This window comes from Labrus bergylta, chromosome 22 (genome assembly GCF_963930695.1).
Source record: "Labrus bergylta chromosome 22, fLabBer1.1, whole genome shotgun sequence".
In the NCBI taxonomy this organism is placed as follows: domain Eukaryota; kingdom Metazoa; phylum Chordata; class Actinopteri; order Labriformes; family Labridae; genus Labrus; species Labrus bergylta.
In genome coordinates this window covers 483,825-506,336 of record NC_089216.1, presented here as the reverse complement: position 1 = coordinate 506,336, position 22,512 = coordinate 483,825, and the positions used below count along the sequence as shown (strand labels likewise).

The 22,512-nt window shown below is 45.7% G+C and overlaps 2 protein-coding genes and 1 long non-coding RNA gene across 3 annotated transcripts; 2 read left to right on the top strand and 1 right to left on the bottom strand.

The window, feature by feature from the left end:
* Nucleotides 1–2,610: 2,610 nt before the first annotated feature.
* LOC110002724 (gastrula zinc finger protein XlCGF57.1-like) lies at nucleotides 2,611–4,646 on the top strand. The gene is made up of 2 exons (XM_065950879.1): nucleotides 2,611–2,651; nucleotides 3,425–4,646. The coding sequence occupies exons 1-2, from the start codon at nucleotides 2,611–2,613 to the stop codon at nucleotides 4,644–4,646; spliced, it is 1,263 nt and encodes a 420-aa protein (XP_065806951.1).
* A 605-nt stretch (nucleotides 4,647–5,251) lies between these two features.
* Nucleotides 5,252–7,097, bottom strand: LOC136177421 (uncharacterized). The gene is made up of 3 exons (XR_010665028.1): nucleotides 6,958–7,097; nucleotides 6,125–6,226; nucleotides 5,252–5,763 (listed from the first exon to the last, which is right to left on the bottom strand). It is a non-coding gene; the product is annotated as an uncharacterized lncRNA (long non-coding RNA).
* Nucleotides 6,812–19,596, top strand: LOC110002726 (zinc finger protein 572-like). Its single transcript, XM_020658388.3, has 6 exons — nucleotides 6,812–7,115; nucleotides 15,643–15,705; nucleotides 15,900–16,053; nucleotides 16,130–16,209; nucleotides 16,330–16,438; nucleotides 16,562–19,596. Exons 1-6 carry the CDS (start codon nucleotides 6,869–6,871, stop codon nucleotides 17,346–17,348), a joined length of 1,440 nt encoding a protein of 479 aa, XP_020514044.2. The 5' UTR covers nucleotides 6,812–6,868; the 3' UTR covers nucleotides 17,349–19,596.
* The last annotated feature ends 2,916 nt before the right edge of the window (nucleotides 19,597–22,512 follow it).

The following is a 22,512-nucleotide window of genomic DNA, read 5'->3' as shown; positions in this document are numbered from 1 at the left end:
AGACTCCTGAAGGACGGGGATTCAAACCAGGAACCTCCTCACAGAGAGACTCCTGAAGGACGGAGATTCAAACCAGGAACCTCCACACAGAGAGACTCCTGAAGGACGGGGATTCAAACCAGGAACCTCCTCACAGAGAGACTCCTGAAGGACGGAGATTCAAACCAGGAACCTCCACACAGAGAGACTCCTGAAGGACGGGGATTCAAACCAGGAACCTCCTCACAGAGAGACTCCTGAAGGACGGAGATTCAAACCAGGAACCTCCACACAGAGAGACTCCTGAAGGACGGGGATTCAAACCAGGAACCTCCTCACAGAGAGACTCCCGACAGACGGGGATTCAAACCAGGAACCTCCACACAACACTAACCACTGCTCTACTCTTCCTTTAAGTCTTACTTTCTATCTTTTCATGAGAGGAATCGTTACCGTCACTGAGTAGGTGTGGGTCAAACTTCCAGGATTTACTAATGCCTGTTTTTTCCCTGAAAAGCAACTGTAGAAAAACTGGCTATGGTCTGAAATAGAAATGACTCCTATATCACAAGACACCACAGAAGATAGCATTAGGTTAGGGATAAAGAAATAATCAATTCACGAGCTGCTTTTGTGAGCACTTGAAAAGAAGGTGAATTCTTTTTGGTTCAGATGTATAGCTCTCCAGACGTCTACAAACCCAAACTCTTCACACGTGTCTGCTAATGCCCTTGCTCTTTTTGTAGGGGCTCCAGACTCAGCAGGTAGCTTATCAATGAGTGGGTTCAGGTGACAATTGAAATCTCCACCTACAACAGAACATTCACTCAAGTTCAGCAAACTCCAGAAACGCCTTTGTAACAAAGTCTGTGGGATGGTTTGGTGGGACATATGAGACTTGAGATTGATTTTCCATACAATACACCCTTAATTATAATGTATCGTCCCTCACTGTCTTTAACGCAGGATTCAAGCTTAAAAGGCAATTTCTTATTAATCAGGATACTAACTCCTCGACTGTTCGAGGAGTAAGATGAAAAAAAAGTATCACCAACCCAGTCCCTCTTCAGTTTAACATGTTCTTGGTCCTTAAGATGCGTTTCCTGCAGGAGTGCAATTTCCACTCCTTCCTTCTTCAGAGAAGTTAGGATCTTCTTTCTCTTAACTTGGTGATGGATGCCCCGCACATTCCAAGTGCACAGCTTTATACTAGGAATGTTCATAATCAAATTTGACTGCAACATAATGTAAATAAGTGCTGCTCAACACTGTCAAACAAATGAAAAAAGAATACTCTGGTGACACGTAATGCATATCGAACAATTAACAGAACAGTTTTTAACAAAACTATTTACAAACACTGTTACTAGATCCCTCAAAACCTAAGAACCGACCGCAAAGAGTGAGATTTAAACCTCCTATTGGGTGGAGGACCCCTTGTCTGACTCTAAATGCAAGCATTTATTTTTTCCTTCCTTAGCTGGCACAGTAAATAATCATAAATGTATTTATGTATATCAATCTTCCTACCACTAAGAATTATTGCCAACATCATTGATATACTAGAGAAGGAGATGTGCCAGAAAACTAGTAAAGAAAAAACATAATTGGTAGATTACAGTTCCTGTTGGCAGTAATGACTCTTACAAGTGGTTATTTGGACAAAGAAAATAAGGGGAGACTAAACGAAAAAACGATTTAAGTAATTAGGTTAGGTTTAAGCCTCCAAGTCTTCAATGTAGAACTACACCATGCAGCATCATTATTTTGTTATCCTCAAGCTTCAATATAAATAAACAACTTAGATAACATAAATGTACCTGATAGGTGAAGAGCTTAGATTAGGGAGTGTTAACTATTCTCCTCCATAAAGCTTAACAAAACACAGAATGGCAGGATACCCCTAAGATGTTTAGGAAACCGATTTAAGCACTCCAGGCAGACAGGTGTGTTTAAATGTGAGCACTGCTCTCACATTATATATAAAAAGACAACGTTTTCGGCTTCATTTGTGTATTTTAGGTCATCTACAGAGTGTCAACAAATGCTGAGGCTTGCTCTGGAGAGTTGAATGTTTTAACAGCGTTATTCACCGTGATCCTGAGAGAAGCGGGGTAGATCATGGCGTAGCGGGCCCCGTCTATGTTCTGGAGCTTCTTCCTCACTTGGTCGTACTCGCGTCGTCTTTTCTGTGTCGCTGCAGAAAAATCAGAAAAGAAATGGATCCGTGTACCGTCGATTCGGACGTCCTTGAGACGTCTGGCTGCCGGGAGCCTGTGCGCCCTTTCCAGCTTGACGCGGCCCGCTTTGGTGTCCAGGTGAAGGACCTTTGGGATCCAGGATTCCATAAAAAGAGATGCGTTCGTACCCTCCAACTTCTCCAGCAGGCCCATGATCCTTAAGCTTTTACGTCGACCTCTATTTTCATAGTCATTAAGCCGTTCAGTTAGCTCGTGTATTTCTTTTTCCATAACCACCAGACGTTGCTCGGCGCCGGTTGACATGTTTTCCACAGCTAGTATCCGCTGCTCCGCCTCGTTAACTCAGTCGGTGACTTCTTTTAAACTCTGGGAGATATTGGCGTTAATATCATGTACTATCTTTTCTATCTTTTCATCCATCATAGCAGCAATGTTTGCTGTCATTGTCTCCAGAGCTTTGGTCAGCCTCGGGTCTGCTTCGGAGTTAGCATCACACGCTTTAGCTGCTGGCCTGGCGTCGCCATTCTCAGGGGAGGCTGCAGGTGAATCTTTCTTCTTAGAAAGTTGTTTGGGAGGCATTTTGCTCCAAAATTGGTCCAAGGACATCACCTGGAGTAGTTACTCCGCTTTGCTTCAAAGTTTCTCGCCAAAAGGAATAGTGAAACCAATGTTGCAGGATAATGTGCCGGAGCTCTGATAGAGCGTGGCTACTTAGCTGCTTGCATCACCGGAAGTCCCTATGTGATTTTTTTTTGATCCAGCAGATGTCGCCCTTGAGCACCAGCATTAAACCAAAACAACTTGTTGTTGTTGTGTTAGCATGCTAATGCTAGTGATCTTTATTCTGCTGGTATCTTCACACTGCATGTAAATGTACCTGAAATGAGCGTGATCTAGAAACACAGTTAAGCAGTGAGTACAGTATGTTATTCTTCTTTTCTCTAGTCTCTCAATTAAACAACTTTTATACACGAGGGGAGGAGTCAGCCGGCCGTCCTGGCGATGTAAACAAAGTGAAGATAGGACTCTGAAAACTCTGAAAACATCACAGACAGTGGGACTCGGGTGTTACACCCATTGTAGACAGTCATGACTCACAGAGTTATTTTCAGAGAATAGACTTGATTTTTACATTTAAGTGTGAAAAGTCACATAGAAAGACTTTAAATGTCAAAAAGCTTAAATATAAATAAGAGTCTGCCAAACAGGAAGTGTTTTTACATTGTTTACTTTCCCTCCTTTAGTTCTCAGAAGAGTCCTGTGGAGAGCAGAGCATCAGATCGTCTTCTCAGGAACTCTGGACAGAAGGGATCCAAAGAAGATGGGGAACAATGTGGAACATCAGAGGACTTCAGCGCCCTCTCTTCTGCTCGCTCTGCAGCCGACAGCAACCACGAGGAGGACGACAACGAGGTAGAAGAAGAAGAAGAAGAGGAGTGGAAACCAGACAAAGAGGAGAAAGAGGAGAAAGTGGACTCTTCAGAGATAACAAAGAGAAAAAGAGTCAAAGATTCAGGAGTCAAATCAAAGAGAAGGAAACAGATCAAGTCATCTGTGAAGGTAGCGAGTGATAGCAGCGGTGTTCCTGTGTCGTGTAAAGTGTGCAGAGCTCTGAGTGGCTCAGAGAACATGTTGATCAAACACTCGTGGAGTCACGTGGAGGATCCAGAGAGACTGTGTGGAGTCTGTGGAGAACAGTCAGAGACTCCAGAGGAGCTGAGGACTCATCTGGAGAGTCACAAGAAAACATTCAGCTGTGACGTCTGTGGGAAGAACTTCCTGTCTGTGGTCGGTTTTCAGAGACATGCCGTCCTTCACACGGGAGAGAAACCGTACGAGTGTGACGTCTGCCTGAAGAAATATGCGTCAAAAAACACTTTGAGGAATCATCGACTGGTTCACGTGGAGGAGAAACCACACAGATGTGACGTCTGTGATAAAACGTTTGCGTTCAAACAGCAGCTGAGGACTCACGCTGTGAGCCACACAGGTGAGAAGCCGTACACCTGCGATCTGTGCGGGAAGTCCGTGAGTGACCTCCGATCTTTATCTCTACACAAGACGATCCACTCAGGAGAGAAACATCACAGCTGTCCTGTGTGTGGGAAGAGTTTTTTCACTCGTAGAAAAGTGAAAGAACACGAGAAAATTCACACAGAGAGAGCGTCAACGCACCTCTGTCACGTCTGCTGCACAATGTTCCCGACGCGAGGTCAGCTGAAAGGTCACATGACGACGCACGGTGACGAGAAGGTCACGTGCAGCGTGTGCGGGAAGGGGCTGTCGTCCAAAGGAACTCTGAGGAGACACATGATAACCCACAGTGGAGAGAGACCATACCAGTGCTCCCAGTGCGGACTCTCGTTAAACGATCGCCGCCATCTTAGAATCCATGAAAAGATCCACTCGGGCGTCAAAACCGTACGTGTGTCAGGTGTGTGGCGTTCCTGCGCAGCTCGTACCTGATAGTTCACATGAGGACCCACAGCGGAGAGAAACCGTACGAGTGCACCGTGTGTGAGCGAGGCTTCACTCAGAGCCACTGTCTGAAGAGCCACCGGGGGGGGGGGGGGGGGAGGAGACAGCAGGGGGCGGGCCGAACAGCTGACAGACTGACACGTTGTTTTGTTTACTGCAAACTGAAAAATAAACATTTTATTTACATCAAATGCAACTTGTGTCACGGCCAAGTCCTTCCAGTGTTTCTTCTTCCTGAGTTGAAGTGTTTCGTTTCCAGAACTCTTAACTGAGAAAAATCTAAGAGTTACTGTTCACACACCTCCCAGCATCTCTACAAAAGTGAAACTCATGTAGTTTAGTACTTCAGGGTCATGTCCAGGATGTTGTATTCTCAGATTTGTCAGGTGGTTTTTGTGCTGCCTCGTGAAACACGACTATTTAAGACATGCTAACGGAAAAACAAGTCAAACACCTGGAGACTGACTGAGACCTGCACCTGGTTAGTGTCACCTCGGGGTTATTTATTTAACTCATAATCAGTAGAAATGTTTGTAAACATTCAAACTGGCCCCTCCCCCTGGGCTCATTGCCCCCAGAAGCCCCGCCCCCTGCAGAACGTAGTGTGTACGTTTACTGTTTGTAGCTACACTGACTAAAAATTGAAATTATTTAAACAAAAATGACACATCCTCCATGTTCATTCTTTACTTTTAGCCTAACTCATTTTAGTGATTCAGATTTAGCTTTTATTTATTTGTTTTTATTTATTAGATGTCAGAGGAGCGCCATTTAAATGTTACAGATGAAGAAGAATGAAAGCGGAAAATCATCTCCAATATGTGCACTTCAGGTAGAAGTAGGAGAGAAGCCACTATGTTTAAGGAGGAAACAGCTATTAGCTAATTATTGGCTGAACTTGAGAGGACATGGAGATAGTCACCCAACAAAATCAGTGTTAAAGGATTGCTGGGAAAAAGAGAGAACAATTAAGTCCAGTTTTGGATGGATAGGGGATAGAGTGGCGAGAGATATGGGAGTGTATGACAAGGATATCAGTCCAGCTGTTTTATGGCCACCAGTTCCAATGTGGATGCTTGAGACAGCTGAAGTAGACTTGGAGTTACTAAAGATAAAGGAAAGGAAAAGAAATGTTGATTTAGTGAGTGAATTCTATGAACACATAGAACAGAGATATGGAGATCATGTACAAGTATTCACAGATGGATCTAAAGACCCGATGACAAATGCAACAGGATCAGCTGCGTTTATCCCAAAAGGTTCAAGGTTGAAGTAGTGAAGAGAACGTCAGATTTCCTGAACGTGTACACAGTAGAGTTGTACGCCATTTTAGTTGCATTAGAATGTGTTGAGCAAATGAAAGGAAGGAAAGTGCTGATATGCAGTGATTCAGTCAGCGCTTTATACAGTATTCAATCAGGATCATCTCACAGTCGTCAAGATGTATTATATGAAATCATATTTACACATTCCCAGGTGGTTAAACGGGACAGATGTGATGTTCATGTGGGTTCCAGCACATTCAGGTATAGCAGGAAATGAAAAGGTGGACAGGTTGGCAAAGGAAGCTGTAAAGAAAGAGAGGATTGATATTAACATCAAATGATCTCAGTCAGAGGGGAAACGAGTCACATGGAGTAAAATCAAACAGGAATGGCAACAATATCGGAACAATCAGACAAAGGGAAGACATTTATATTCAATTCAGAGGGAAATAGATAAAGTAAAATACAGAGGGAGCAACAGAAGAGAGGAGGTCGTAATGTCCAGGTTAAGAATCAGTCACAGTCATTTAAATAGCTCTCTACATATCACTGGAAAACATTCATCTGGTCTTTGTGAGATATGCAATCTAGCAGAAACAGTTGAACATGTAGTTATTAAATGTAGAAAGTATGTAGCACATAGACAGAACATGATGTCAGAAATGGAGAGAGAGGGACTCGTAAGAAGAGATGTAAAAAGTATTTTGGAGTGTGGGGAGAGAGGGAGAGGCTGAAGATGCTTGTTTAAATCTCTCTTGAGGTTTGTTGAGGAGGATTTAGGAATGTGAGTAATAATTAAATCCAGCAGATGGCAGTAATGCAACTTTTTGGATGCCAGCTGCCAATAAAATCCAAAGAAGAAGAAGAAGAATGAAAGCGGAACCTTTCTGTTCCAGTCGTTATTTTCCAGTCGGACAACATTAGTGTGCGTGCGCATCCTGAACAATGGAAGCAGTTAACTTTATGTTTGAGTCCTCGGTGAACTTTATGGACTGTAAACTTTCTAAAACTGAGTTACTGAGAGGAATCGTTACCGAGAAACTGACGACGGCAGCGCGGGAAATCTTCGCGGTTGTGGAGAGAACCGTATCCGGTTACGAGGAGGAGGCGGCGGGTCTGAGGCAGGAGATCGACCGGCAGAGGATCCAGCTGGAGGCTATCCTGCAGCCTCGAGTGTCTCTGTGTCGGATAGGTGGGGAAGTGACGCTGATACAATCAAACGTTCTCAGTCAGGACATAAACAACAGACCGGAAGTAGACCGGAAACGATCTGAGCCGGTCTTATTGATCTAAAGACGTTATTTACTTCTGGTTCTTAAAGTCTTCGTGTTTCATGACTTACTTTGATTTCCATTTCTCTCCTGGTTGTCTTGAGACTAACTTTGACAAACAAATATCCACGGACAACTTCAGAATAAAATCATTCCGTACAAAGTGCTTTTACTTTGAAAAGCACACCGGAAGCGTGTCAGTGCTTTTTAAAAAATAATTTACATTATATTCTTTCTTTCTTTGGAACGATTAAAACTCATAATCTCATAAACTCATAAACTTCTCCTTCTTCTTCTCCTTCTTCTTCTCCTCCTTCTCCTTCGTCTTCTCCTTGTCCTCCTTCTTCTTCTCCTTCTCCTTCTTGTCCTCCTCCTTCTTCTCCTTCTCCTTCGTCTTCTTCTCCTTCTTCTTCTCCTCCTTCTTCTCCTTCGTCTTCTTGTCCTCCTTCTCCTTCTCCTTCGTCTTCTCCTTCTTGTCCTCCTCCTTCTTCTCCTTCGTCTTCTCCTTCTCCTTCTTCTCCTCCTTCTCCTTCTTCTCCTTGTCCTCCTTCTCCTTCGTCTTCTCCTTCTTGTCCTCCTTCTCCTTCTCCTTCTTCTTCTTCTTCTTCTCCTTCTTCTTCTCCTTCTCCTTCTCCTTCTCCTCCTTCTTCTCCTCCTTCTCCTTCTCCTTCTTCGTCTTCTTCTCCTTCTCCTTCTTCTTGTCCTCCTCCTCCTTCTCCTTCTTCTCCTTCTCCTCCTTCTCCTTCTTCTCCTCCTTCTCCTTCTTCTCCTTCTTCGTCTTCTCCTTGTCCTCCTTCTTCTCCTTCTTTTCCTTCTTCTCCTTCTTTGTCTTCTCCTTCTTGTCCTTCTCCTCCTTCTTCTCCTTCTCCTTCTTTTCCTTCTCCTCCTTCTCCTCCTCCTTCTCCTCCTTCTCCTTCTTTTCCTTCTCCTTCTTCTTTGTCTTCTCCTTCTTGTCCTTCTCCTTCTTCTTCTTCTCCTTCTCCTTCTTTTCCTTCTCCTCCTTCTCCTCCTTCTCCTTCTCCTTCTCCTTCTTCTCCTTCTTCTCCTCCTTCTCCTCCTTTTTCTCCTTCTCCTCCTTCTCCTTCTCCTTCTTCTCCTTCTCCTTCTCCTCCTTTTTCTCCTTCTTCTTCTCCTTCTCCTCCTTCTTCTCCTTCTCCTCCTTCTCCTTCTTCTCCTTCTCCTTCTCCTTCTTCTCCTTCTTCTCCTCCTTCTCCTCCTTTTTCTCCTTCTCCTCCTTCTCCTTCTCCTTCTTCTCCTTCTCCTTCTTCTTCTCCTTCTCCTCCTTCTTCTCCTTCTCCTCCTTCTCCTTTTTCTCCTTCTCCTTCTCCTCCTTCTTCTCCTTCTTCTCCTTCTCCTTCTTCTTCTCCTTCTCCTCCTTCTCATCCTCTCCTCCTCTCCTCTCCGTTTCCGTTTCCGTTTCCGGTTTCCGGTGAGTGTGAGTGTGAGTGTGAGTGACGGTGGTGGTGTTGCGAGTGGCGCGGAGATTGAATTGTTTGCTATCCTTTCTACTGTTTTCAAAGTGCATGATCAGGTCAGATTGTTTTCATATTTGTATTGAGTGTTGTTGGCTGTGTGAGACAGATCGTTGGAGGGGTTGGAGGGAGGAATGGCGTCTGCTGAGACGCCACCTCCGACTCTCCGACAGGGAGTTCGGATAGTCCCTCCGAACGGTACTGTCACCGTGGAGGAGGTTCTGTTAGCTGCAGGTGAACAGGTAGGCCATGATAAACTCTTGTATGCATCCCGAATGAACAAGGCTGTGGTTGTTTTTCTGAAGAGTGAGCCTCTTGTGTATCAGCTGATTGAGAGTGGTGTGTTCATTAGGGATTTGTTTGTGCAGGTTTCCCCGTTGTCGGTTCCCTCTACGCGGATCACCGTATCCGGTGTTCCGCCGTTTATTTCTAACAACTTGTTAGAGAACGAACTCCGCAGGTTTGGGAAGTTTGCGAGTGGTTTCAAAACTGTGAGTCTAGGGTGTAAAGATCCCAAACTGAAACATGTCCAATCTTTGCGGCGTCAGGTGTTCATGTTTTTGGATTCGCCCACACAGACTCTGGAGGTTTCCTTTAGAGTGAAACACGGTGACGCTTCTTATATGGTGTATGCGAGCTCGGGACAACTGAAGTGTTTTGAGTGTGGTGATGTGGGACACAAACGTTTTGCGTGTCCGCACAGACAGCAGGAGGCGGCTAGTGCTGCCGCTGACGCGGGCGGCTCTGTTAGTGTGGCGCATGTGGCGGGGGCCGCGTCCGCGTCCGTGCCCGGGGCGGAGGCCGCGTCCGCGTCCGCGCCCGGGGCGGAGGCCGCGTCCGCGCCCGTGCCTGGGGCGGAGGCCGCGTCCGCGTCCGTGCCTGGGACGGGGGCCGCGTCCGTGCCCGTGCCTGGGGCGGAGGCCGCGTCCGCGTCCGCGTCCGTGCCTGCGGCAGAGGCCGCGTCCGCGCCTGCGCCTTGTGCTGAGGCCGTGGCTGAGGTAGAAGTGGCTTCGACCAGCTCTCAGGCTACAGAAAAATCACAGACTGTAGATAATGATAAAACTGAAGATTCCACAAGTTCTGCAGTTGTAGATGTTTCATTGAAGGAAGGTAAGACAGTGTGTTGTAGCCAGGCATCATGTGAAGGAGAGGACATGGATGAAGATTATGAGTCAGACAATGCATCCATTGCTGATTTGCCAAATAGTGGCTCTGGTCTTTATTCTTTAGAGTCAATCAATCAATTTATGGATGAAACGTACAACAAATCAGTAAAAATCAGTGACTACTTTAGTGATACTGAAAAGTTCATAAAGTCAGTCAGCATACTGAAAAGACAGGTTGGGTTTGACCTCCTGGACGCGAAAAAACGGTTCCGTCTTAAAAAGCACATCACCGCACTGAGGAAAGTTGGACGTAAGAGTGTGAAGAAGACAAAGAAATGATCATGCATCACAAGGTGTTTTTCTTCTTCTACTGCTCCCTGTTTGTGTCTACTTGTCTGTTCTTTCTCTCTGATCTTTCTATGAGGAGTCTTAAGATAGGATCTCTTAACATTAATGGTGGGAGAGACAGACAGAAAAGGGGCCTTATCTCTGAGATCTCAACTCAGAAAAACATTGATATCTTGTTTTTACAAGAGACTCATACCACACCATCAGATGAGACAGATTGGGGTTTATGGTGGGAGGGCTCTAACTACCTTAGCCATGGCACCAACCTTAGTGCAGGAGTAGCCATTTTGTTTAGAGCATCTGCAAATGTAAAGATCGTCTCTTGTGCTGAAATTGTAAAGGGAAGGCTTTTAATTGTAAGAGCAGAAATAGAGGACACTGTTTTCTGCTTCACTAATATTTATGCTCCAAATAATGGAGCTGAAAGGGTAGCTTTCTATACCCGCCTCCAAAAGGAGTTACTGATCTATAATCAGGATCAGATCATTCTTGGTGGTGATTTTAACTGCACACTTGATTTCACCGTGGATAGAATAGGAGAGGAGCCACATCCACATTCATCCCAGACTTTAAACACTGTCATCTCTCACCTGGATTTGTTGGACACATTTAGAGTGAAACATCCACAATCCAGACAGTATACATGGGTCAGGGTTAACAGTAACAGGGTGTGTGCAGCTAGACTGGACAGGGTTTACATCTCCAGAACTCTCAACCCCAGATTAATTCATTGTAATATTCTGCCTGTCGGCTTCACTGATCACCATTTTGTTAGTGTGGAGCTGATTATTTCACCAGGTGAAAGGGCTAAGTCCTTCTGGCATTTTAATAACAAGCTTCTACTGGACAATGTTTTCTGTAAAAACTTTGGGTGTTTTTGGGATCAGTGGCAATTAAGAAAAGTTGAGTTTGATTCTTTGAAGCTTTGGTGGGAGGTTGGTAAAGCTCAGATTCGTGTTTTTTGTCAGCAGTACACGTCACACTCTTCTGCTAGATTAAAAACAGTCATTAAAAATCTTGAGGACAACATTAAGAACCTTGAGGAGGGGTTAAATGGGAGTGTGGATCCCACCACTGGTACCCTGCTGAAGGAGAAACGTATGGAGTTGAGCTCTTTCCTGCAGGAGAGGGTGAAGGGAGCTCTTGTGCGGAGTCGTTTCCTTCAACTCAAAGACATGGATGCCCCAACGTCTTTCTTTTTCAATCTTGAGAGATCTGTGGCTCAAAAAAAGCTGCTGACTTGTCTGAAACTGCCAGGAGGTCGAATAACAGCTGATCCAAAGGAAATGAGCAGTCACGCCATGCAGTTCTATAAGGATCTGTTTGGAGCAGAGAGTTGCAGCCAGGAGTGTCGCAGGGAGCTCCTGGAGGGTCTCCCTCAGCTCAGTGTGGAGGAGAGGTCTCTTCTGGAAGGGGAGCTGTCTCTGGAGGAGCTCACTGCTGCTGTCACTCAGATGGCAACAGGAAGAGCACCTGGAATAGATGGGTTGTCCACAGACTTTTTTAAGAGGTTCTGGAATATTCTTGGGTCTGACCTGCATAGTGTTTTAATGGAGTGTTGCAGGACCGGGTCTCTTCCTGGTTCTTGTAAGAGAGCAGTTCTTTCCTTGCTCCCCAAGAAAGGTGACCTGGCATTGTTAAAAAACTGGAGGCCGGTTGCTTTGCTTTGTGCGGACTACAAGATCCTCTCCAGAGCTTTATCGAACAGACTAAAGGACGTTCTGGGAAGTGTGGTCCATAAAGACCAGAGTTACTGTGTTCCAGACCGGACAATCATGGATAATGTTTTTCTTATCAGAGATGTCATTGATGTGTGTAAAATCTATAATCTAAATGTTGGCATTGTGTCTCTGGATCAAGAGAAGGCGTTTGACAGGGTGGATCACTCGTATTTGTTTTCTGCACTGAGGTCTTTTGGTTTTGGGGATGGTTTTGTGTCATTAGTTGGTTTGTTGTATCAGGATGCACAGTGTTTGGTGAAGATGGGGGCGGGGTTGAGTCGGCCAATCCCTGTACGGCGAGGGATCAGACAAGGTTGTCCCATCTCCGGCCAGCTGTACAGCTTGGCTATTGAGCCCTTGCTGTGCAGGTTGAGGGACCGGCTCAGCGGGCTTTCTTTGCCCGCGGCCTGTAGCATTGAATGTCCCCCTACAATTTCTGCCTATGCTGATGATGTAAACATCTTCATCTCCAATCAGGGGGACGTTCGGTGTCTGCGGGACACCCTGTCCCTGTATGAAAGGGCAACAGCTGCACGGGTGAACTGGGAAAAAAGTGGTGCCTTATTGGTGGGAGAGTGGAGGGACCAGGCAGTGCCCAGTCTGCCGGGTGGACTTGAGTGGGGGAGGGAGGGGTTGAAGGTGTTGGGGGTTTATTTGGGTACCGAGGGCTTTAAAAGTAAAAACTGGGAGGGAGTTAGGGAGAAAGTGTGCGCTCGGTTGTCTAAATGGAAATGGTTGCTACCCCAGTTGTCGTATAGGGGAAGAGTTCTGGTGGTCAATAACTTGGTTGCCTCGACTCTCTGGCACAGACTTGTGGCTTTGACACCTCCAAGAGGGCTGGTGGAGGACATTCAAAGGGCCATCCTGGACTTCTTCTGGTCAGGCAAACACTGGGTCCAGGCGGCAGTCCTCTACCTGCCGGTGGCTGAAGGGGGACATGGACTTATAGACATTCAGTCAAAAATTGCCTCATTCAGACTCCAGACTGCACAGAGACTCCTTTTCACTTGTGGTCCCAGCTGGATGGACATCGCTCGACTGCTGCTGAGGAGAGCTGGACGGCTGGGGTACACTAAGCAGCTCTTTCTGTTAAAGCTTGAGGAGGTGGATCTCACTGGATTAACATCCTTTTATATGTCTGTAATGCAGGCATGGAAAATGTACACATTCAAAAGGGAAAAAACTGAGAGTCTGGGAATGTGGATCTTTGAGGAACCGTTATTTTTTAATGATTTTATAAGGACTCCAACTTTGCAGTCAGCCAGTCTCCGGGCCAGTTTCAGAGAGGCAGGCTGCACAAAACTGGGTCACCTGGTAAGACTGACCCTGGACGCCCTCAAAGAAAGGACCAATATCACCTCCAGCCGGGTGGTTGAAAGAGTGGTGGAGGAAGTCTTTGCTGCACTTCCAGTAAAACTTGTGACATTTCTAAACATTGAGAATCTGTGTGAGCAGTGGAGTGAAGAGGGCGAATACAGCTTCCCATCTTTGTCTGTTACCCCAGATGTCGGGGAGTGGCAGGAAAGAGGAGGTGGACTGCTGTCCTTTAGTACTCCTGTTCTGGGAAAGTTCCAGGATGCAGGGAAAAAGGCACTCTATCAGTCCTGTGTTAAGGTCCTACATCTTCGTGGTCTGTCGGGAGTGAAAGAGTCGAGGTGGATCGAGTTTTTTGGCCCGGAGGTTTCCCCGAAAGGCAGCTGGCGGTCCCTGTACAAGCTGCCTGTTGAGAAGAGAACAGCAGATCTCCAGTGGAGGGTTGTGCATGGGGTTATAGCCACGAACAGATACAGAGCGCACATTGATCCAGGGGTGGGAGAGGAGTGTTTGTTTTGTTCACTAACTGAAACTTTGTCTCATCTGTTTGTTGAGTGTCCCAGGCTCTCACTCTTGTTTGTCCTTATGAAAAGCTTGTTTGAAGCTCTCGGGGAGGATTTCTCTTATGCAGTGTTTGTTTTTGGGCCAAAGTATTCTGCAAAGAAAAAGACTGTACATACACTGATGAACTTTTTATCTGGCTCGGCTAAGTTGGCCATTTGGCTTACACGCAAGAACCGAGCTCAGGGTACTGGCTGTGTGGAACCGGTGCTGGTTCTGGAGGGACTTTTGAAGGCCAGACTAAAGGTAGAATTTGCCTATTATCAAATGATGGACAATGTGCAAGACTTTAATAGTGTATGGGCTGTGGAAGAAGCTTTGTGCTCTGTGGGTGGGGATGGAGAGCTGATTATTCATTTTTGATGCAGTAAATGCTGTTTTTGTTGATGTTGTGATTTTTGTTGCACTTGTTTTGTTTTATGTTTTATTTTTTATTTATTTATTTATTTCCTTCTCTTGATCTGAGTGATGATGTGACAGTGTTATAATTTTCTCCTGGTAGTGGTAAAATAAAAGGTATTTTGAAAACCAAAAACCTCCTTCTCCTTCTCCTTCTTCGTCTTCTTCTCCTTCTCCTTCTTCTTGTCCTCCTCCTCCTTCTCCTTCTTCTCCTTCTCCTCCTTCTCCTTCTTCTCCTCCTTCTCCTTCTTCTCCTTCTCCTTCTTCGTCTTCTCCTTGTCCTCCTTCTTCTCCTTCTTTTCCTTCTTCTCCTTCTTTGTCTTCTCCTTCTTGTCCTTCTCCTCCTTCTTCTCCTTCTCCTTCTTTTCCTTCTCCTCCTTCTCCTCCTCCTTCTCCTCCTTCTCCTTCTTCTTCTCCTTCTTTTCCTTCTCCTTCTTCTTTGTCTTCTCCTTCTTGTCCTTCTCCTTCTTCTTCTTCTCCTTCTCCTTCTTTTCCTTCTCCTCCTTCTCCTCCTTCTCCTTCTCCTTCTCCTTCTTCTCCTTCTTCTCCTCCTTCTCCTCCTTTTTCTCCTTCTCCTCCTTCTCCTTCTCCTTCTTCTCCTTCTCCTTCTCCTCCTTTTTCTCCTTCTTCTCCTTCTTCTTCTCCTTCTCCTCCTTCTTCTCCTTCTCCTCCTTCTCCTTCTTCTCCTTCTCCTTCTCCTCCTTTTTCTCCTTCTCCTCCTCCTTCTTCTCCTTCTCCTCCTTCTTGTCCTCCTTCTTCTTGTCCTTCTCCTTCGTCTTCTCCTTGTCCTCCTCCTTCGTCTTCTCCTTGTCCTCCTCCTCCTTTTTCTCCTCCTTCTCCTTCTACTCCTTCGTCTTCTTCTTCTTGTCCTCCTCCTTCTTCTCCTTCTCTTTCTTCTCCTTCTTCTCCTTCTCCTCCTTCGTCTTCTCCTCCTTCTCCTTCATCTTCTCCTTCTTGTCCTTCTTGTCCTTTTTCTTCTCCTCCTTCTCCTTCGTCTTCTCCTTGTCCTCCTTCTTCTTCTCCTTCTCCTTCGTCTTCTCCTTCTTGTCCTCCTCCTTCTCCTTCTTTGTCTTCTCCTTCTTCTTCTTCTCCTTCTTCTTCTCCTCCTCCTTCGTCTTCTCCTTGTCCTCCTTCTTCTCCTTCTCCTTCTTGTCCTCCTCCTTCTTCTCCTTCTCCTTCGTCTTCTTCTCCTTCTTCTTCTCCTCCTTCTCCTTCGTCTTCTTGTCCTCCTTCTCCTTCTCCTTCGTCTTCTCCTTCTTGTCCTCCTCCTTCTTCTCCTTCGTCTTCTCCTTCTTCTCCTCCTTCTCCTTCTTCTCCTTGTCCTCCTTCTCCTTCGTCTTCTCCTTCTTGTCCTCCTTCTCCTTCTTCTTCTTCTCCTTCTTCTTCTTCTTCTTCTTCTTCTCCTTCTTCTTCTTCTCCTTCTTCTTCTTCTCCTTCTCCTTCTTCTCCTTCTCCTCCTTCTTCTCCTCCTTCTCCTTCTCCTTCTTCGTCTTCTTCTCCTTCTTCTTCTTCTCCTTCTTCTTCCAGATGAATCTGACGATGACGAGGATGAAGGAGGTGAACCCGGAGATGAGGAAGAGCGTCAGACGCGTACGTGATTTTTAAAACCTGCACATTTGAAGAGTCTGTCTCTGTGGGTGTGACCGTGTGAGTGACTTCATCTGTGAGGCGTTCAGGGGTCAGTGACCATGAGCGATACAGACGACCAATCACAGAGCAGCTTCTTTGATTTAAACACAGAAGAACTTAAGTTTCAAGACTTGTTCTCATTTTGAACTCTTCAGATGTGGACGCCTCAGACAGCTGGGGCAACTTTGTCCCTGATGAAGACGAGGGTGAAGACGAGGGGGGGGAGGACTCTGCTGAGGATCCTGTGAAGAGCTCCAGTCTAGATCCTGGATCCATGAGGGACCCTGGTCCTCAAAGAGCCAGTACAAGGTTTGATAATGTGTGTTTTCTCCTGGAGGTGAGACTCTCTGAGACCGGCTCTGCTTCATGTTCTTCTTTCTTTCAGTGGTCGATGTTTGAAGAGGCTGAGCAGCACGCGGGTCTACCTGCTGCAGGACGCCCAGGACAACGCCGTCTGTGAACACGGTGAGAGGAGACGAGCTGACAGGAAGTGCTGATGAGGAAACACATCCAGATTCATGAGGATGATTTTAGATTCTCTCCGTTTGGTTGAAGTCTGAACTCTGGGTTTTGTCTGTCCTGCAGCTGTTGATTTATTCCAGACATCAGAGAACTTCCTGAGCAGCAGAGAGCAGCCGAGTCCTCCGACCAGAAACCACCAAACCACCGAGGACACCGTCAGCCGTCTTTCAAGGTGAGACACCGAACAGAAGACACGAACACACGAACATCCAGGATGTTGTCTTCTTCAGCTGCATGATGAGATGTGTAGCTGTAATGTGTTCTCAGGAAGTTTGTTTTGCTCTCCTGCCTTCAGCTCTCACGTGCGTCCTGTCGGAGGAGTGGCGATTAAAGCATCGGGTCGACAACAGGTGAAGAGCGAGGAAGACTGGGAGCTCATTTCTCTTTCATCTGCAGCTGATAGAAACCACAGAGACGAAGAGGAAGAGGAGGAGCTTAAACAAAACATCCACGAGCAGCTGGAGACACAAGACAAACATCCAGGAGTCAAATCAAAGAGAAGGAAACGGATCCAGTCGCCTCTGACAGCAGCGGCGGCTGATGGCGGCAGCGGCGGCGTTCCTCTGTCGTGTAAAGTGTGTAAAGTTTTACGCGGCTCGCTGAACATGTTGATCAAACACTCGTGGAGTCACGTGGAGGATCCAGAGAGACTGTGTGGAGTCTGTGGAGAACAGTCAGAGACTCCAGAGGAGCTGAGGACTCATCTGGAGAGTCACAAGAAAACATTCAGCTGTGACGTCTGTGGGAAGAACTTCCTGTCTAACCGCGGCCTCCGCTCCCACGCCCCCCTTCACACGGGAGAGAAACCGTACGAGTGTGACATCTGCAAGAAGACGTTTGCGATAGAGAGAACTTTGAAGAGTCATCGCCTGGGACATGTGGAGGAGAAACCACACAAATGTCACGTCTGTCAGAAGTCGTTTGCGTTCAAACAGCTGCTGATGAATCACAGCCGGAGCCACACGGGCGAGAAGCCGTACACCTGCGACCTGTGCGGGAAGTCCGTCTCGGATTTCCGATCTTTATCCCGACACAAGATGAGTCACTCCGGGAGGAAACGTTACAGCTATCCGTTTTTTTAACTGAGAGGGACTCTGAGACGTTTACTGCAAAAAGACTTCCAGCTGACTTTTGATTTCCTGTCTGCACGGTAATCAAAAGTCACGCCTGTTGAAAAGAACATTTCAACGTTTAAAGTTTACGTAGTTCGCTCTCTCTCTCCGATGTTTAGAATCTGGACTGCAGTACCCAGTTTCAACACTAGGTGTCAGATTACATTGCTCCTTTAAGGTTCCTGAACAGACAGTCCAGTGCTGCACACTGATGTTCTTTTCACCTTTGTCACCACCAGAGGGCGCCAAAGTGTTTAAAGGAAATAAAAAGTAGATCTCATCTTTATCTGTGAAGTTTAGGATCAAAGTAGAGGGAAAGTCTGAGATGAGTCTTTGTGTTATGAAGAATATGTTCATTATTATTTTGGGACCCCCTGCTGGCCTCTTCTTAGAACTAAAGTTGTCTCATCAAACTTTTAGTTTCAGATTTATTTTGGGGCTTTTTGTCATCATGTGAGAGGACAGCAGAGAGTCTGGATTACATGAGGGACAGGAGCCACAGGTTGGACTTGAACCGGGGCGTCCCCCCCCCCATGTCTCATGACAGTTTATGTAAAGGTGGACGCACATCTGCTCGACTTTTTATTCCATTACATTAAACTGACGATGACTTAAAGCTTCTAAATATTCAAGTTGTGCCGGCCAATTAAAAAAAAACAAAAGAAATCCTTTTGAAGTCCAGAATCAGATCTTTGTTTTGTTGAGGTAGTGAGGGATTCTGTGGTCCAGCTCCCGTACGAAGACTCCCCCCTCCTCCTGCATATTTCATGATTATACTGAGGTCTGTCTCAGGAAGTCCAGGACCCAGGATCCAGGATCCAGGTACAGGTGGGTGGGTGGGTGTCAGCTTCATAGGCCTGATGGGGGGACCAAGCTCAGTGTTACAGGCCCCTGCCTAGAACCGCCCACGTCTCCGGAGCAGAATCACAAAATGTTCAATTAAATAGAAAATCCAAAAACATGAAAGTGTTTAAAGTTTAGTTTTCAGGCTGCAGGACTCCAGGACTCCCCCCCCCCCCCTTAACTCTGAAAGTCCCCCCCCCCTTAACTCTGAAAGTTTCCTCTTGTTGCTAAGAGCGGCAGCCTCTCTCAGCGCGTCCTCTGATTGGTCCGCAGCCCATCGCCTTGAGCCAATCAGAAGCCAGTGCGTCCGCCATGAGAATCCATAATCTGTCCCTCTTTTTGTTTTTATTATCTGTAAGAAATGAACGAGGAGATCATCAGAGCCCTTCATCATGGATTTCTGTTTTCATCATCATCATCATTTATTTATTTATTTATTTATAAATATTATTTCTTAATGAAAAACAAACATGGCGTCTGGTCTGAATCCTTCTGCTCGTTCTGTGTGTCTGATCGTTTCCGTCCTGATTGAAGCCTCACTCTGTCGGTTCCTGAGCAGCGGGAGTCTCGGTGCCGTTACCGGAGGGAGACTGTAATGGCGGAGCGGTGAAGTTTAACGAACACAGACACGAGCGGTTTCCGGTTTTAGTAAAATGCGGACCTTCAGAATAAAACACAAAACTGTGAGAACAGAGAAGGCCAAAGTGGTTTTTTTATTTTTTCTCTGCCAGAGGTACGGTGGCTGGGAGGTGCAAACCACAATTATTACCACACATATTTTATGTTTTATAAAACAAAATGACAAAAGTAATAAACCTTAACCAAGGATAAACACATTTAGATTTTATAAAACCACATTAACAAAATGTGAAACACTTTACAGATGGTTGAGACACATTTACAATCAGCAGAACACTTTTACAAGTCTCCAAACAAATTTACAAATGACAGAATTCAGAAATGGGAATTTACCAAATGCCAGAAGTGACCCTCAAAGGATTGAGTGAGCGGTCAAGTCTTTAGTTTTGATAGAAAGACTTTATGTTGACTGTTTCAGGTGGGTCCCTCTGTATAACGTGTTTCACACAGTTTTTAATGCTCCCGTCTGACCCCAACTTAACGTGTAAAGGGGCCTGAACTCATTCATTCATATACTCATTCATACGGAATATTCTGACATTGTTGTCAAAACTGCAGCTCAGCTGATCTATTTTTTAAATCTATATTGTGGTATCTATTTTTTTGTACATTTAAAATGTTTCTTTTTTTATTTAAATTGTACTGTGTTCACTTTTTGTTTGCAGTCTTTGCTCTTTGCTGCTGTAACAATGTAAATTTCCCCGTTGTGGTATAAATAAAGGATTGTCTTATCTTATTTTATATGGGAATATATGGAACATAGCGCCCTCTAGTGGCTTCAGGAGGCGTGTCTGTGTATTATAACTACATGTTTTTATTTACGTGATTAAATATGTGACACATCATTTAAAACAACTTTCATATGGAACACTAAAAATGAAACGTCTCGTCTTAAATTAAAGTCACCCTTTAGGTTCTGACGGGCTTTTATTTTGAAACAAGCACACGCGAGAGGGCGGAAGTGTATTGTCCCTTTTCGCGGGAGCTTGACGTGTCGCTCGCGCTGATGGCGGCGGGGCTGGCGGAGGGTCACACCGAGGAGGGAGAGCAAGAAGGAGGGGAACGGGAGAACCGGCGGTACCGATCACCGACACACCGACACACGAACAACATCCAGGCCGACGGAGAGAGCAGCTAGACCGGCGCGCTGACACCGAGCAGCCCGGTAACGGACAGATGGAGCAGGACGGTAACGGTTGTTTTTGTTTATCTGCTACCAGGAGCTTCTGCCGTTAACGGCGGCAGGAGGGTCCGTGTGCACGGGTGGGGGGGATTAGGGGTGAAATTACACACCTGAAATAAAATGTCACTGCGTCAGGTTAGTAAAAACAGAAGAGTTTAAATGTCTTATTATATGTTTGTACACATGTGGCCTCTGAGTGAGGGGGGGGGGGGGCTCACTATGGAGACCCATAAAGATTTAATTATATATTTTTATTATTATTCATTTGAAACTGATTTAAAACAGTAAGCAGGAAGACTGACTGTAAATCAAATGTAGCTTCAACAACAGGTTGGTATGAAAGGGTCCAAACACTGGAGCTACAGTTCAGTTTAAGATGAAGGGTCCAAACACTGGAGCTACAGTTCAGTTCTAGATGAAGGGTCCAAACACTGGAGCTACAGTTCAGTTCAAGATGAAGGGTCCAAACACTGGAGCTACAGTTCAGTTTAAGCTGAAGGGTCCAAACACTGGAGCTACAGTTCAGTTCAAGATGAAGAGTCCAAACACTGGAGCTACAGTTCAGTTTAAGCTGAAGGGTCCAAACACTGGAGCTACAGTTCAGTTCAAGATGAAGGGTCCAAACACTGGAGCTACAGTTCAGTTCTAGATGAAGGGTCCAAACACTGGAGCTACAGTTCAGTTTAAGCTGAAGGGTCCAAACACTGGAGCTACAGTTCAGTTTAAGCTGAAGGGTCCAAACACTGGAGCTACAGTTCAGTTTAAGCTGAAGGGTCCAAACACTGGAGCTACAGTTCAGTTTAAGCTGAAGGGTCCAAACACTGGAGCTACAGTTCAGTTCAAGATGAAGGGTCCAAACACTGGAGCTACAGTTCAGTTCAAGATGAAGGGTCCAAACACTGGAGCTACAGTTCAGTTCAGTTCTAGATGAAGGGTCCAAACACTGGAGCTACAGTTCAGTTTAAGATGAAGGGTCCAAACACTGGAGCTACAGTTCAGTTCAAGATGAAGGGTCCAAACACTGGAGCTACAGTTCAGTTTAAGATGAAGGGTCCAAACACTGGAGCTACAGTTCAGTTCAAGATGAAGGGTCCAAACACTGGAGCTACAGTTCAGTTCAAGACGAAGGGTCCAAACACTGGAGCTACAGTTCAGTTCAGTTCTAGATGAAGGGTCCAAACACTGGAGCTACAGTTCAGTTTAAGATGAAGGGTCCAAACACTGGAGCTACAGTTCAGTTCAAGATGAAGGGTCCAAACACTGGAGCTACAGTTCAGTTCAAGATGAAGGGTCCAAACACTGGAGCTACAGTTCAGTTCTAGTTTGTCAAAATGTTCAACACTATTTACCATGTGTATTCAAACTATACAATTTTAATGACTGATAGAAATGCTGAATAGTAAGCTTCAGATCTGTGACCATATTTTAACCCAAAGCTTTCAGAAAGGAGAGAGAGAGAGATAGAGAGATAGAGGGAGGGAGAGAGAGAGAGAGTATGGCCTAAATTGAAGCGTTGCCAATTGTTTTTTGTTTTTTCCAGAAAAAATGGAAGTTAAAAAAATCTGGCGTCACTTCAGTTTGGTCCAGTGGAGATTCAGTCTCTTTGGGCCCTATAGGTAAAAACATGCGGGGGGGACCTAAAACCAGCGTTGCTCACCTTTAGGTCGCCATAGTAACGGAGTCAGAACCGTGTTGTAGTATTGATCCGATGTCTTTCCTTCTTTATTCCAGACGGAGAATTCCTCTTTATTTTTCTTCACAACTTTGACAAACTTTGGTGTTCACAGGATGCACAACGAGAGTGCTGCTGTGAGATAGGGCCCTCTTAGGGAGCTTTCCTACTGTCACTGCAACATTTGCACATTTTGAGCCACTGCCCTGGTTTAAAGTTTCTCAGAGGCCCCTTACTGGCCCGGGGCCAACAGCAGCTGCTGGCCCATTGACGAGCAGCGCCTCTGATTGGGTCCTTTCAGCCTCACGATGTGAGCTCTTCTTCTTCTTGAAGTCCGTTTAAATGATTTGAATGTTTTTCCAGATTTCACTTCAGATTACTGTCGATCAGATCCTTCTGTCTCTCTGCTGTTTAATGAACTACACACTGTTTTCAGCCCATTCAGAATTTTTTGAATGGGTGTGTATGTGACTTCTGTGTGCTTGTTTTGAATTTCCCTCGGGATCAATGAAGTATCTATTTATTTATCTATCTTCTGCAGCCAGCCTCTAGTGGACACTCGAGGAATTGCAGGATTTTACACTTCAGCATCGGCTTCAGGTTTCAACAACAGAGGTTGCTGCTTGGTCCAGAGGGGTGACCGGGGGGGAACGGGCCCCCCTTATAGTGTTATTAGCCCTCCCAAGTGCCGCTGTGTTGGCCATGTTGCAACATGCTGCTCGTAGTTTTCTTTCCATGTCAAGGATATCTTCTTTAAGTAAGGAGCAAGTCCATCCTGCAACCTGCTGGACTGGATA